Source organism: Cetorhinus maximus, chromosome 21, assembly GCF_964194155.1.
Source record: "Cetorhinus maximus chromosome 21, sCetMax3.hap1.1, whole genome shotgun sequence".
Classification (NCBI taxonomy): Eukaryota; Metazoa; Chordata; class Chondrichthyes; order Lamniformes; family Cetorhinidae; genus Cetorhinus; species Cetorhinus maximus.
The window spans coordinates 87,334,012-87,350,785 of record NC_135899.1 but is presented as its reverse complement, the minus strand read 5'-3'; the positions used below and the strand labels follow the sequence as shown (position 1 = coordinate 87,350,785).

At 44.3% G+C, this 16,774-nt stretch overlaps 1 protein-coding gene across 1 annotated transcript in view; it reads left to right on the top strand.

The window, feature by feature from the left end:
• LOC144695190 (glutathione hydrolase 1 proenzyme-like) overlaps nucleotides 1-16,774 on the top strand; it is a 35,818-nt gene that overhangs the window by 2,900 nt on the left and 16,144 nt on the right. Inside the window, exons 3-7 of the mRNA XM_078566075.1 lie at nucleotides 633-763; nucleotides 1,908-1,976; nucleotides 6,626-6,863; nucleotides 12,870-13,033; nucleotides 14,832-14,978. Coding sequence (XP_078422201.1) covers nucleotides 633-763; nucleotides 1,908-1,976; nucleotides 6,626-6,863; nucleotides 12,870-13,033; nucleotides 14,832-14,978 — 749 coding nt within the window. The remainder of the gene's footprint in view (nucleotides 1-632; nucleotides 764-1,907; nucleotides 1,977-6,625; nucleotides 6,864-12,869; nucleotides 13,034-14,831; nucleotides 14,979-16,774) is intronic.

Here is a 16,774-nt window from a genome sequence, read left to right as displayed (position 1 = left end):
TTCACACCCATTGATTGAAATTTAGCTACTGATGTTTGTGCAGAGCAGTTGGATCCAATTGCAGTTTCCCTCACTAACCCTAACCCAATCCCCATTTTGGAGAGCACATCCTTCACATAGGTGTGCGATACTCTGTCAAAGGCCTTCTCCTGGTTCAGGCTGGTGAGGCAGGCGTTCAGCCCCCTGATTAGGGCGAGGGTCTGAGAGATGTCCTGCTGGGGTACAGTGCAGGTCTGGTCAGGGTGGATCACCAACTCCAGAGCAGATTGGACCTGATCGGAATTGACCCCCTAGGTTTCTCTTTGGAGTTAGTTTGCGTCTTCAAATCTAATTGAGGTTATACAACTTTAGGGAAGTTGTAATGCTAAAACCACTTGACATCAATGCTAAATTTATTGTGCAAATTCTTTCCATAGTTCCTGGTTAGCTGTGGCTTTATAAACTCAGTAAAATTGCAAAAAGAATCTGTACTGCGAGCGCTGCAATAAGACTGTGTGTGTGTGTCGTAGGATACTAATTTGCATAATTTAATGAGGCCCCATCCTTTGTTGTATCATTCTGTTACTCCATGTGTTAGGTGTTCTGCTCTTTTCTTTAAAATTTCTGTTGTTTGGTGCTTTACTTTCTTCCAGGGACATCATGAAGTGGAATGGATCAGTGGTGGATGCAGCTATTGCAGCGCTGCTCTGCATTGGGCTGGTGAATGCGCACAGTATGGGCATTGGAGGGGGCCTGATCCTCACCATCTACGATGCATCAACAGGTTAACTTTATCCTCGTTCCAATATTTCTTTTTCTTTTTAAATTCTGTTGTGCTAACATTTTAAGTTGATCAAAATACATTTGCATGGAATAAAATTAGAAACAGAGAAACATGTTTGCTTTCATATAAAAGCAAAATACTGCGGATGCTGGAAATCTGAAACAAAAACAGAAAATGCTGGAAAAACTCAGCAGGTCTAACAGCATCTGTGGAGAGAAAGATAGAATTAACGTTTCAAGTCCGTATGATTCTTCTTTAGAGCTGAAGAAGAGTCATATGGACTGGAAACATTAACTCTGTCTTTCTCTCCACAGATGATAATTGCTTTGCCTTTAACTTCCTTCCTTTTTTCTTTCTTGCCTTCTGCTCTTCCTTCCTGCCCTTCTTCCCTTGGCACAAGAGGAAGGAAGTAATGTTTCTTTATCTACTGGAATGAAGTCGCTCAGCAGATTTTTCTTTCATGCCACTTAAACAGAGTTATGGCCATTGAATCAGGGTCTTGCCTTTGGCCCCTTGAGCTCATCTCCTCTTCAACAGCTGATTGTTACAGCTCTTTATAAAAATGTATCTGTGTGGCACCTTATGACATCTGACCTGGAATTGTGTTGAATGAAGTACAGTGGCTATGTAGACGAACAGGAAGATCCCACGACCATCACATTGAAGGCCCTGTATAAATTCAAGTTATTTTTGCAAAAATATACTTCATTCATAAAATTTGTAAAGGTACATTACATAACAATTCAAACTTAACACTACATAAAGTGCAATACAGGTTGGTTTCTTTCAATAAATGAGTTGCCTCACTATCCTTGCCATTACAGGTTATATTACAATATACGTTTAGATTTCATGTCAAATCTTCTCTGGTCTACATAGTCCGAGGGGTTTTACACAGTTTCCACCCCCAATGTACTAACTTGAACAATCTGCCCATTGACAATGGAGCGTTGGTGAAAGCAATAGTTTCAATGACGAGACCCTGAACTGACTCCCGACCAATAGAGGAAGTTAGGTGACCAAGAAGCAGAAGGAAGGAATCATAATAGGGAAATGGAGCGATTTGCATAAAAAATATATAAAAAAGGATAAAACTCATAAAGAGATCTAATTCAATTTTTGACAATTTCATGTTTCTCTTCAGGACAGGTTGAAGTTATTAATTCAAGAGAGGTGGCTCCGGAACGAGAAATTATCAGCAGTTTGGAAACAGGTAAGCGACAGGATTTCCATAGGCCGAGGATGAACCATTATGGTTTTGTTAAGATGCAAAATGGGGACGTCTTTGGATCACAATAGGACTGAATCCCATTTTCAATCGTGAAATTCTCAAAATCCAGTGCTTGCTCCCTCACACGTCATTGTGTGCAAAACCACTGGACCAAATATATTCAAATACCTTAACTCTACCTTGCATCTATTGGTGCTTGAGCATCCTACAGGCTAACTGTTCTACCGATCCTGTTCATTGTTGAACACGAGGGGTGCGGCAAAACCCCCATTTTTAAAAAATTCTTTTTTTCATCCACTTCTTCTTTGGACATGTCATTATCCTCGTGGTGGGGAACTTTCGCTTCATGTGTCGGTTTATTCTTGGCAGTTTCTTTGGCGAGGGGTCTCAGTGCCCCTGATGTGTTTTTTTTGTTTCAGCATGCACAAATCATAGAAACACAGGATCAGAAGAAGGGCACCCAACCCCATAAGCCTGTTCCACCATTCAATGGCTGACTTGCGTCTTAATGCCATCTACCATCCTTTTTGTTCTGTAAACCTTAACATATCGATCTTTATTTTTGAAATTTTCAATCGACACCCAACTTCTGCAGCTTTTGCGGGGAGGGAGTTCCCTTGTCAGTGAGGATGGCGTCACCATTATAAATTCCACTTGATGGCTCAGCCATAACTCTGTCCTTTAACTCTACTGAAGGACTCTGGGCCATGACACAACCTCAATCAACCCCTGACCTAGTGTGAAATGCAGTGGTCTGTTGATATCTGCTATGTTTTGGGGTTTTCATACAAGGGTATTTCCTTGAGTTCAGAGTTATGTATCACTGCTGTAAATGTTTTTTAAATTAATTCACGGGATGTGGGCTTCGCTGGCTGGGCCAGCATTTATTGCCCATCCCTTGCTGCCCTTGAGAAGGTGGTGGTGAGCTGCTTTCTTGAACCGCTGCAGTCCATGTGGTGTAGGTACACCCACAGTGCTGTTAAGGAGGGAGTTCCAGGATTTTGACCCAGCGACAGTGAAGGAACGGTGATATATTTCCAAGTCAGGACGATGAGTTACTTGTAGGGAAACTTCCAGGTGGTAGTGTTCCCATCTATCTGCTGCCCTTGTCCTTCTACATAGTAGTGGTCGTGGGTTTGGAAGGTGCTGTCTAAGGAGCCTTGGTGAATTCCTGCAGTGCATCTTGTAGATAGTACATGCTGCTGCTACAGTGCATCAGTGGTGGAGGGAGTGAATGTTTGTGGATGTGGTGCCAATCAAGCGGGCTGCTTTGTCCTGGATGCTGTCCAAAGCTTCTTGAGTGTTGTGGGAGCTGCACTCATCCAGGCAAGTGGGGAGTATTCCATCGCAGTCCTGACTTGTGCCTTGTAGATGGTGGACAGGCTTTGGGGTATCAGGAGGTGAGTTACTCGTCGCACAATTCCTATCCTCTGACCTGCTCTTGTAGGACCTCACATTGCTGTGAACATTTACCTGTCCAATATCTAGGCAAATATAGTGAGTCCAAGATGCCAAACAGAGATAAAAGCAAAATACTGCGCATGCTAGAAATCTAGAACAAAAACAAAAATACCTGGAGAAACTCAGCAGGTCTGACAGTATCTGCAGAGAGGAATACAGTTGACGTTTCAAGTCTGTATGACCCTTCATCAGAACTGAGGAAATAGAGAAATGGGGTGAAATATAAGCTGGTAGAGTGGGGTGGGACAGGTAGAGCTTGATAGAGGGCCAGTGATAGGTGAAGGCAAAGAAGAGATTGCCAAAGATGTCATAGACAAAAGGACAAAGGAGTGTTGACGGTGGTGATAGTAGCTAAGGAATGTGCTAATGGGGACATTAAGGGTAGCAAGCAGGACAAGCTAGTGGCAGATGGCCCTAGTGGGGGTGGGGTGGGGGGGAAGGGATCGAAATTGGCTAAAAGGTGGAGATGAAACAATAGATCGAAATACATTTAAAAGCAGGTGGGAAAAGAAAAATATATTTGCAAAAAAATTATAAATTATTGGAGAAAGGGGGATTGGAAAGGGGGTGGGGAAGGAGGAGAGAGTTCATGATCTGAAATTGTTGAACTCAATGTTAAGTTCGGAAGGCTGTAAAGTGCCTAGTCGGAAGATGAGGTGCTGTTCCTCCAGTTTGCGTTGAGCTTCACTGGAACATTGCAGAAGGCCAAGGATGGACATGTGGGCATGAGAGCAGGGTGGTGTGTTGAAATGGCAAGCGACAGGGAGGTCTGAGTCATGCTTGCGGACAGACCAAAGGTGCTCCACAAAGCGGTCACCAAGTCTGCGTTTGGTCTCTCCAATGTAGAGGAAACCGCATTGGGAGCAACGAATGCAGTAGACTAAATTGAGGGAAGTGCAAGTGAAGTGCTGTTTCACTTGAAAGGAGTGTTTGGGACCTTGGACGGTGAGGAGGGGGGAAATAAAGGGGCAGGTGTTGCACCTTCTGCGGTTGCATGGGAAGGTGCCGTGGGAGGGGGTTGAGGTGTAGGGGGTGATGGAGGAGTGGACCAGGGTGTCCCGGAGGGAACAATCCCTGAATGATCCTTGTCATTCTTGACTTACTACTGAGTTCAACAATTTCAGATCATGAACTCTCTCCTCCATCCCACCCGCTTTCTGATCCCCCTTTTTCCAATAATTTAAATTTTTTTACAAATATATTTTTCTTCCCCCCCCCCCCGCCCCCCCAATGGCCATCTGTCACTAGCTTGTCCTGCTTGCTACCCTTAAAGTCCCTATTAGCACATTCCTTAGATAATATCACCACCGTCAACATCCCTTTGTCCTTTTGTCTATGACATCTTTGGCAATCTCTTCTTTGCCTCCACCTATCACTGGCCCTCTATCCAGATCTACTTGTCCCACTTCCCTCTACCAGTTTATATTTCACCCCATTTCTCTTTCTTTTAGTTCTGATGAAGGGTCATACGGACTCAAAACGTCTACTGTATCCGTCTCAGCAAATGCTGTCAGACCTGCTGAGTTTTTCCAGGTATTTTTGTTTTTATGCCAAACAGAGAACCTTTGTCTGTGTACTTTGACTGATTGGGGTATATCACATGCGGCCACAGAATTTCCCCGAGTTTGGAAACTGCAAAATATATACTCTATTGGGCTGTGGCTTTAAAGTTTAAACCATTAGAGAAAATTGTTGAACATTAAACAGGTAAATGGACAGTACTTGGTACAGACAGTACATTTGCCTATCTTATTAAAAAAGGACACTATCTTCAGATAAGATCACTTACTACTTTCATAGCCATGCACTACCATTGGAGTCCCCTGATCAGTTCTATCATTGCTGGTCTTACAATAACTTCTGTCAGCTACAGATACATAATGTCACAGAGCACAGAAGGAGGCCGTTCAGACCACCAGGCCCATTCCAGCTGTTTGAAAGAAGAACAAATGATGTCAAAACTGTATTTCTCATGACTAAAATTAGGTGATCACGTGATCCCATGATTCAAGAAGTCATTGTACACACACATACAGTTGCCAAACAAACATATACTATAAATAATATTTAGTGAATAGAATGACTTGATTAGGTCCTCAGTTTCAAATGCTTTAAATGATCCAAATAAATGAGTCCTTTGTATAAGGACAATTAATTTGATCTACTACATATCAAAGCCTTCATGTATAATCGGCCATCTCTCCCCTGTCCTGAGCTGGGCATATTAGCCAGTCTGGGAGGTATGTTCCCTGGAGTCTGTAGAAACGGTCAGCAGTAACCAATTTCAAGCTTCTGGGTACTGCAACCAGCAAAAAAGAACCTCGTAAATAATCCACCCTAGAGTTAAATGCTTCATTTGTTGACGCAGTCTCCAGTATCGGTGCGATGAAGGTGTCAGTCTACAATTGAAATGTTTGCAGGTGCTTTATGGACGTACCCCAAGTCAATCAACAAGAACCACAGGGCCTTGTGTTTGACAGAATCAAAAGCCTTTATGCCAACAAAAGGCTGTGTAAAATGGTCCATTGAGCACCTGTTGTTTTTTCCCAGCAGTTTGATTACATAGAATTGATGCCTGAACAGTCCATTGAAGGTGCCATTGGCAGTGAAGGTATGTTTCTGCTTATGACCAATGTGGATGGTGGAGTTGGGGGTGGGGGCTGGGAATGAGGGATACGTGGTGGGAGCTGTGGCAATGGTAGAGGCTGTACATTCCTCAGGAACAGGGGAGGTGGTGGCATAGCGGTATTGTCACTGACTAGTAATCCAGTGACCCAGGGTTCAAATCCCACCACGGCAGATGAGGAAATTTGAATTCAATAAAAATCTGGAGTTAAAAGTCTGATGACAACCATGAAATCAAATGAATGCCCTTTTAGGGAAGGAAATCTGCTGTCCTTGCCTGGCCTACATGTAAATCTTAAAAGGCAATTAACGAATTATAAAAAAAAAGTATTGAGCGTGTCAATATTTGCAGCAGGGTGTTTTACGGGGAAGTCGGGACACCAACATTTGGGAGCTGGGATGGTGCCAGTATCTGCTTACACATCACAGCCAGTTTAGGAATGGCATTGTTTCCAATCCAGATATGGATGAGTATGATTAGATTAGCCAGATAACGATTTCTTCATAGCTACATTATACGTTGAATTATCTTGTCAGGACAGTTTGAACGCTGAAATTGCTCCACTACTTTGACGTTTTCCATGTTACAGGAGGGCCATCGATCGCAGTTCCAGGCGAAATCAGAGGATATGCGCTTGCCCACCAACAGCATGGCCGGTTACCATGGAAGCAGTTGTTTGAGCCATCCATTAAACTGGCAAGAAAGGGTTTTCCAGTTGGTAAGAGTCTTGCCGTAGCCCTTGAAACAAACAAAGTGCAAATTGAAGCAAGTGCTTCATTATGGTGAGAATCAGTTCACTTACAGTTTAAAAAATATTCACTCTTGTTAGTTAATATTTCAACTGACCAAAACTAGAATTCGAACTGCAATTTTGATGCGGAAGAATGAAACCTGCACTTGGGCTCTGATTTGAAAATAAAGTTGATGACAATTCCCCATTAGAACAATTTGTTCCCAAATATGAAATAATAGTTGAATTACCCTCTCACATTGATGACCATTTGGACATTTTTGGCACCATGTTTGAATCTTTGTCTATTTGACTGTCAGCACAGGAATTGTCACCCAGAATGGTACTTATCCATATGAACATACAAATTAGGAACGGGATTAGGCCATTCAGCCCCTTGAGCCAGCTCCGCCATTCAATAACATCATGGTTGATCTGATTGTGGCCTCAACTCTACTTTCCTGCCGACCCCTGATTACCCTTTAAATCCCTTGACAATCAAGAGTCTATCGAAATTAAAAATATTCAATGGCCCAACCTCCACTGCTCTCTGGGGAAGAGAATTCCACAGACTCACAACCCTCTAAGAGAAAAAATTTCTCTTCTCCATCTTAAATGGGAGACTCCTTATTTTTAAACTGTGTCCTTTGGTTCTAATCTTTCCCACAAGGGGAAATATCCTTTCAGCATCCAACCTAGAAAGTTAGAAGGATTAATACGAGTTTTAACTCCTGAGTAACTGTACTACTGACCGACACCCCTTAATCATCCAATGGACCCTCCAACCCCGACCAAGGGACCCCTGACTACCCCCAATCCCTGGCTATCTCTCCCCAATTAACCCCTACCCTCCTGATTTCCCTACCCCCCACCCAATCCTCCCACTACCCCCTCCCAATAGCTTCACCCACCGATTACACCCACACCCCCAATCACCTGACTACCCTCCCACTACCCCCTCCCCACCCTCCCACTACCCCCTCCAACCTCTGACTATTCCCCACTTCTGACCACTCGACTCCCTCCCGATATATCTTTCGACTAACCCTCCCCGACTACCCTCCCAACCCCGACTAATCATCCCACCAGCCCCGGACTGCCTGTCTCCATCCCACTAACCCAGACTACCCCTCACCCCCGCCTACCCTCTAAACCCCGATCAACTGACCCCACCCTAACCCCTCACCTTGCACACTTACCTTCTGTCTTGTCCAAGTGGCTGGGCCATTTAAACTTACCGCTTTACGGCAGCTAGTGCTGTATAAAGGGGGGAAATAGCTTCACTTCCCCTGACGCTCCTACAGGACACGGAAGGGACTCTCGGAGCAGCTACACTGCACATTTCCCACCATGCCCGGGTCGGAGATCCGGATGAGGAATGTGGAGCTGTAGACTAAGGTCTGTTTAAAAATGAGTAGAATGGCAGTCCGACGATGATCGCCTCTCCACAGAAGATTTGGCCCGTGGTTTGTAAAGATGTTCGCGTAAGAGCGAAAAGTATTCTGAATGAGACCAGGGGGAGCCTTTGTCCTGTTCCTGCAATTGCTGTAGGTTTGAGTTGCATCCTGCTGGAGTAAATGACTGACACAGCAAACCAACTCGATTCACAGCAAAGAGCATTTCAAAGCCTCATTCAAAGCTTCGTAGTGAGACATTGTTCACTGAAGAAAGGAAAACAAGTTTACATCATTTTATTGTGAAGAGATTTTCCGAACTCCCCTACCATGGCTTTCACTAGAAGCAGTGGGACCTGAAAGCTTGTACACACAGCTGAAGCAAAAATACAACTCCACTCACCTAAAGGTGAACAATTTCATTTGAGTTTCAGCCCTAAATTATTTTTTTTCTGATCTCCATGAATATCTGATTAATGCACTGCATTCTGGAGAGAGAAATTCAATTTAGTGGGTGCCAGAGTGATTACACAGCCAAACATCAAAACTCTTCCCTGTCGAGCCCATTTAATGCTGTGTTTACAGTATTGATGACCGCCACACAGGAGACCACGAGGAAAGTCCGGTGCTTATGTTGGCACAGAATGCCACCTCGAGAAGTGCACTTTCCTACACGGTTGAGGCACAGTGCCACCGATAGCAAACATAGAAGGCAATCTCTGGCTGCTATCTGTTTGTGCCCATATTGTTTCCTCTAACCATGGGAAACGTCTCGGGCCAGAATATCAAAATCCTGTTTATGACTTTTAAAGAAGTGTCCATGTTCAGTTACCCAACTGCTGCTGGTGCCTTGGGATCTGCCCAACAATATGAATTGAAAGGATTATACAGCGACACAAATCAAATCCAACACAACCATTTCAAGGGTGTGATGGAAATGAGCCATCAAATTCTCAACATGCAACTGGAAAATTTTTACTCTGCCATTAAATAATGGCAGTGACAGTCACTCTGCATTTAGATAGCAACAAACAAATCTCGGGGGTAGGATCTTTCGCCCGGCGTGTGGGCGCGCACCTGACACACCCGAGCGTGAAATAAAGCGCGTTGACATCGGCCAAGCGTGCCAACGTCAATGCGCACACTCACGATAGTGTGGGCTACTTATTAAAAGACCCATTAAGTTAACAATTGTGCTGAATGTTTCATTGCCCGTTCAACCTAACGGTCAGCGGGGCAGGCGAACAGGTCAAGCGGCCTTTGCATTTTTTAGGAAACCTCATCCACGGACGGGATGAGGTTTCCTAAAGCAAATAACATTTTTTTTTTTTAAATTTTACACTTGAATTAAAAATGTGCCCCTGCTCATGTGACAGAGTCACTTGAGGGGACATGTTTTATGACAATTTTATTTGGTTCAATAGTTATTTTAAACAGCACTTCATCTCCCTGAAGCAGCTCCGTGCCTCAGGGAGATTGAAGCGCTCTTTCTCATACATGCGCGAAGTTTGTACTCCGCCCGCTCGCCCCCTCCCCCTACCCGCACGGGTAGCGCTGAGCACTGCCGCTCACGATTCACGCTGGGTGGGCCTTAATTGGCCCACCCACACAAAATCATGGTGAGGTGCCAATCACAGGTGGTGGTTGGCTGCCCGACCATCCCCGCCAAGCACCCCAACCAAGGGCAAAATTCTGCCACAGGATAAAGAGGCACTGGAGAGGGTGCAGAGAAGATTTACAAGGGTGATACCGGAAATGTGTGGTCATACAGATCAGGAAAGGATTTGAAAAAAAGGCTAATAAAGGTATTTAAACATATCCTCATGTGGTGGAGAGTATAATAGAGGCCATCAATATAAAACAGTCACCAAGAGACCCAATAGGGAATTGAGGAGAAACTTCTTTACCCAAAGACAAGTGAGAATGTAGACCTCACTCCCACAGGGAGTGATTGATGCAAGCAGTATACCACAAGTTTGAAAGGTGAATAGTGATCCATATGCTGAAAAGGAATTTGTTTCTCTAGAGATTAAACAACAAACAATTCATTACTGGACTGGGTAATTGGTAAGTAACTTGCAGCCAATATGTCAGAGCGTCCCTCTATCTCTGTCTGTGATCAAAGAGAGCTAAAAACAGAAAAGAGACAGGGACATGAGGGAAAAGGCTTTTTAAGACAGGAAGACTGTGAGGGCAGTCAGTTTTGTCACACGGTGAGCTATGATAATCTTTGCTGAGGGAGAAATGATGGTGAATAGTTAAAACCGTTTTGTTTCAGTTATGATGTGTTACAGCTGGCATCTCCTTTACTTTGCATTATTGCAAGATATTAAGTTTTACAGAGTGCATTTAGTGAGCCCAATTGTAATGGTTGTTTTACGTGTTCACCTTACCGTGAAATAATGCACCTTAACAATTCATCTTTGATCTTAGCTTGCCAAGTGTATGCTTGGTGTACTGATATAAAGTATATACATGAAAAGCACAAATAACTGGTTCAGATCACAAAGGTGTACAATTGCTCTGTTTCATCATGCGTTCAGGGTGCAGACAGGCTTCTTCGGGGATTGTCTATTCTCCCAAGTGAGCTGCTCGAGACTGTAGTTTGTTAAAACCATTACTGTTTCTTTAGCTACAATATATACATACTGGGACCTCTGCACGAATTTGGAATTTCTGCTCCCTCCAAATCTCTGTTACTCAATCATATGGTGTTACATCATCATTACATCAGCACCATGTGCTTCTGATGTTACCCTTTACTCTACACTATGGGCAGAATTTTGCCATCAGTGAGCAGGGGGTGGGGCCCACTCGCCGACATGTATAATGACATGGGATGATGTTGGGCGGAACCCCCAACCTCATCCCGCCCCATTTAAATCTTCAGGAAGGTGGGGGCGCAGCAAAATCAGCTGTGGGCCCGCCGACCTGTCAATGGCCAATTGAGGCCATTGACAGGATCGCTTTAAACAATTAAAGGACCTGCCCGTCCAATCTTAAGGTTATCGGGCAGGCCAGGAGCCCCGGTGACAAATAAAGAAAACATGAAACGTCATCCAGTGGTGGGATGAGGTTTCATGCAGGGTTTTAAACATTTCAATAAAGTTACCCTGTAAATTATGAACATGTCCCATCTCATGTGACATGGTCACATGAGGGAGACATGTTAGGGAATTTCTTTTCTATTTTTAATAATTTTCAAAGTGGAAGCGATCTCCCTGAGGCTGCACTTAGCCTCAGGGAGAAGTGCGCTCTTTCTTGCACATGCGTGAAAGAGCGCATTCTCGCTTTTAGGGATCCCCCCCGCCCACACAGGAAGCGCATAGCACTTCCCGCCGGATGTCACATTGGGCGGGTCTTAATTGGCCCGCCCACACAAAATGGCGGTGCGGCCCGCTTCACTGGCGGGGATCGCCTCCCCGCCCGCTGGAGATTGGGTCGGGCCCGCCCACCCGACAGGCAGAAAATTCTGCCCTATATTCCCAGGTCCCACTCTCTTACAAGTACATATAGGGCAGTGGGATTAACTCCCAGGTAGGACATTGGGATCACTTGTGCAATTGACTCACACCATGGTACCCAAGAGGTTTTGTGACCAAACCCCCGCTTATACAAAAATGTTTTGTTCAACTATTCAATAAGATGCTTCCAAACTAGCTTTCTCAGAACAGGGTTACGAAATTTAAGTTGACTTGTGCTGAACTGTGGGTGGGGCTAGTGATACCACATCTCACAGAATACCCCATGAGTGTCTATACCACATATAGCAGACCTGGGGTAATTTCTCGCAGGAAACTGGAGGGATTTTGCCGGCTGCCTATTTCACACTCACTTTCCATTTGAAGTCAAAATTGGGCGGGGTGTAAAATGAAGGACTGAGCTGAACCTGCCTCTTTCCTGCCCAGTGGTGTTAGGTTTTGGGGACAAAGGAAGTACCTGATTCTGGGTGATAACAAGCCACTTACCACAAGAAGTAATTTTCGCTGTCTAAGCTCGGTTTTTCTGTTGTGGACTCGTACCTTTTTTAGAACTGGATCGAGCCTATTTCAATCTCCCAACACCCTGCAGAGAATGTTAAATATGTCCCACCATTCTGGATTGGATTCGCCCCAATCTCAGGAGAGAAATCAAGATTGTAATCTAACTGTGCAGTTCACACTGTTACTTGAAGCAATTGATCAGATAATGACTTTGCCAGCACTACTAATTATCCATCAGGTTACTCTCAGTACAGAAGCTGACTGAATATCTGATGGAAAAGATTCCATGATATTCGTTCTAAAATTATTAGGGTAATCCATTTTTATTCTTTGTGCCACGTGATAACTTATTTTGAAAATATAGCCAAGAAATCCTTTGTACTGATTTTGCCACTGCTGTTTCTAATGTAGCATTTGCAAATTTACAGCAACATATATTTTTTTATTTTTATGGATGCTCCTGAATAAAAAAAAAACATCCATATGAGGATATATTCATCAATCCTACTCCCTCAGCACGGAGTCACCATTCTGATGGATTTGTCCTACAATGTTGTAATTCTATCACCTACCCTCCTTTGGAGCGTGAATATTCCCATTGGAAATGTTGAATTTACTCCATTGTTAACAATGAGGGAAATTGCTCTTTGATAATCGCTAAAAATTCTTTCGTTTCCACAGCGATGTGTTCTGTAAGAAAAACGGTAAACAAATTTTGAGCAAGAACGACCTAATATATTTTCCAAAATTAGCGGATACACTGCAGACGATAGCTGATAAAGGACCAAATGCATTCTACGATGGACCCATTGCAGAGGATATTGTTCATTACGTCAGTCAATCAGGTGTGTACCTGGATATCTCGCCACTTAGATACATGTTGTATTATTACTGGGAAGTTGAGACTCCATTCTACCAAATGCAGGTTCAATTCCTGAATCAGCCTATTTCCAATGCCTTTTCCTCTGTTTCTCACTTAGAAATGAATACGTTCTTGATCCAGTCTTTAATAACATGTACAGCTCCATCCAGAATCTTCTATGAAAAATTTAGCAGCATGATTCATCTCTCCATTGGCTTCACTTGCACCTCACCAGAGAATTTCTTCCAGCTTCCTTTCCTTTTTATCTGTTTTTGAGATGTGGGTGATGTTGGCAAGGCTGCACATGCTGTCCTTCTCTAGTTGCCCGGAGGAGACTGTGGTGGTCCTTCCCTTCGAACCATTGCTGCCCTTGTGCTGATGCTGCTGCTATAGTGGTGTTAGCTAGGACTTTCAAAGGCTTTGACCCAGTAACAATGAGGAATCCAAATCTACGTCCGGATAGGGAGTGATGAGGAACAAGGGAACTTTGACCGACAGTGTTCCCATCATCTTGCTGCTCTTATCTTGCTAGATAGTGGAGGGTAGAGAGTAGGGAGGTGCTGTTGAACTAGACTAGGCAGATTGCAGCAGTGCACCCTGTAGATTGTGCATACTACAGCTGCACTGCACCTGTGGTGGTGTGGGTGGGATTTGAGTCACGGTGTCAAAAATAAAGCTGGGAGCTCACATGTGCAACGCTGCTATTGTACTCGAGACAATTTATTGACGCTATTTGCTTTCTTTCCCTTCTAGTTTATCCCAACATCATCTTTGTCATGCCCATTCCAAAGGTATCCAGCCTCTGATCTTTTGTATTTATCAAGTTCCAGCTGTCACCCCTCTCCCCCCCCCTCCCCCCCCCCCGCCGCCGCCGCCACGACAGGATTGTCAACTGCACATTATTCTCATACGTTCTTTTTTCCACACCAAGTCCCATTCACCCACAGCCTGGTGGTGGTGGTGGGGGTGGGGGGAGAAATCGGGGCCTGGTGGGGAAGGTCGCTGTGTGGGGGCCTCGATCGCAGAGGCCCTTCAGGCAGGAACCCGGATCCAGGAGGTAAGTTGAAGGCACTTACCACCTGAATCCAGTTATCCAATGCTCGGGAAACCTGGCCAATTAAAGTTCAAAGCTTCATGACAGTTAGGTTGCCAGCCTCAATATCAAAGCTGCAATCCACCTCCTTGGGTTAAGTTTGGTTGCCCACCCATCTACCGGCCTCGTTAAAGCTGGGAATGGGCGGATTGGAGAAGAGTTTTGGGTCAGGAAACAGATTTCTGAGACTTTTTAAACTCCCCCCTCCCCCAGCCCGCCTGACCCAAACCTGCCGCATCCTTTAATGTTAAAATTCGGCTCATAATCGTTGTAACATTGGAAAAATGGAAGTCAATTTATACACAGCAAGATCTCACAAACAGCAAATGAGATATATGGCCAGGTAATGTGGTTTAGTGATGTTGATCGTGGGATAAAAGTTAGCCACAGCACCGGAGAGAATTCCCCAACAACCCTTCAAAATGGTGCTGAGGTTGTTCACATCCACTCAAGAGGGCAGACAGAGCACTGGTTTAACATCTCATCCAAGAGACTGCACTCTGACAGTGGCCGCACTCCCTCAGTACAGCATTAGGAACGTCAGCCAGGATTATTCCTGTCTTTTCTCATGGGGTTGTTGCATTATACCCATTTTCAGCAAAAGTAGTTCATTCTATTCGATTGGCAAATGGTTTGTAAGCTGGAGCTGGATTGGTGTAGTTCTGTCTGTCTCTCTTTCCTCCTTTAGGTGGACTAATTTCCCAAGATGACCTGAAACAATTTAAGGCCAGCCAGGAGACACCGATAAATGTCACTCTAGATGAATATACAATGTATGTTCCGGGTGCCCCATCTGGTGGACCAGTGCTTGCACTCATTCTGAAAATCCTTGAAGGTAACTTTAAGCCTCCACCATTTGCTCTGAAATGTTTTCCTTTTCAGTCTCGAGACTTTCCAGCAAGGTGCCTTTGATTTTAATAAATCCAATGGGTAGAGAAAGTGGTCATTTGCAGCAAGGGAATCAGATCCACTCTAAATTCCATTTTGTCAGTGATCTTCGACAACACATCGCACTGCCCTCCGTAGAAATTCACAAGAGTTGCCACAGAGGGGGTGATTTTTAACCTAGCAACCCATCGGAAACTGAGCATGTGATTAGTTAAAATAGGCCTAAGTCATATACCCAACATGGAGCCACTGGGAGCTGACCTGCTGGGATTTTCAGCTGCACTAAGTGGGCAGCAAGGACACTCGCTCAAAGGATCCTCCTTCGCGTGTGTGTGTGTGTGTGTGTGTGGGGTGCCAATGATGGCATCAGATTCACCAGTGCAATGTTTACAAGGAGGCTTGAGTGGAAAACAGCAGTCAGTTGAGCCTCATAAGAGAACCTTAGGTCTCCCCTTCTGTGATCTCGCCACAGCCCCTCCCCCACCCCTACCGATCACAGGATTCCCCAAGGGACAGCCCACTAACAAGTCTCGTGGTCTAACCTGTTCACCGGTCTTGAAGTATAAGCAGCATATTAAGCCCAAAAATGACCAAGCTTGAAGAGACAATGACCAACAGCTTCAATTGTATAAACCCCCAACGCAATTCCGTTGCTAACTCCTATTTTTCCCCCCAAGAGCAATTAAGGACAGGAACAATCTTCCACAAACCTTCATCTCCATGCCCTCTCAGGATTCATTTAAGGAAAACCTGTTCCACTTTTTTAAATTAACGTGACCATCAGCTGCACTCATTGTGCACCTCCTCCTGTGCAAGTTCCCTGGTGGAAGACTCCCGAGGGGAAACCTTACCAAGTAAAGTATCTAATGCCCAGAAAGGCTGGAAAGTCAGCAGGCAGCTTTTACTCCAGGTGTAAAGTTAAGAGGCCGGCCTCTTCTCCTGGGGACTTTTGAACTGACCCCAGAAGTCACCCCCTGAAACCAGGCCCCCAGTTAAAATCGAGGTCAGAGTGTCATGCCACCTTGAATCATTTGCCCTATCAGTGAAGCAGCACTGGAGTGTTACAGCACAAATTACCTAGATAACTCCAGTCTGCAAATGTTGGCAGGGAAAACTCACTGAGACTAAAAATTAACAGGCAAATCATGGAAATCCATGGTGTATCTCTGTTAAATTTGTGTGGTACATATTGAGACCTTTTCACTCCGAGCCTAAGACTGGCTTTGGAGAATTTACACTTCTCAGATCAAAGGCTGCTTTAAACAAGAGGTTAGGGATGAACTGTTGGCAATCCGGTTCCGTTTTTGCTGATGTTTGATAAAGTGACCACATTGTATTTGAGGTGGTGACTGAATTGGGAACATAACCACCAATTGCAGTTTTCACATGGGTTTCCAATTAATCGTTTGGTTTCCCGGTCAACCATCCAATCTCTGGCAAGGTGAAATTTTTTTTTTACATCAAATTTCCTGTTAAATTTAATGGAAGAAGATTATTTAGAAAGAACTTTTATAGTGCTAAGTCACATCTTTCACAAATGTCTTCAAGAACTTTGTAATGAATTGCTTTGAAGTATGGGGACGGTGAGTAGACAAATGTGGCAGCCATTTTGCACAGAGCAAGATCCCACAAACAGCTAACAGATGACTGACTGATTTATTTATTTTTGATTGAAGAAGCAATGTTGGCTAGAACACTGGGACAATTGTACAAACTTGCAGATTCGCTTTTGTCACATGAATG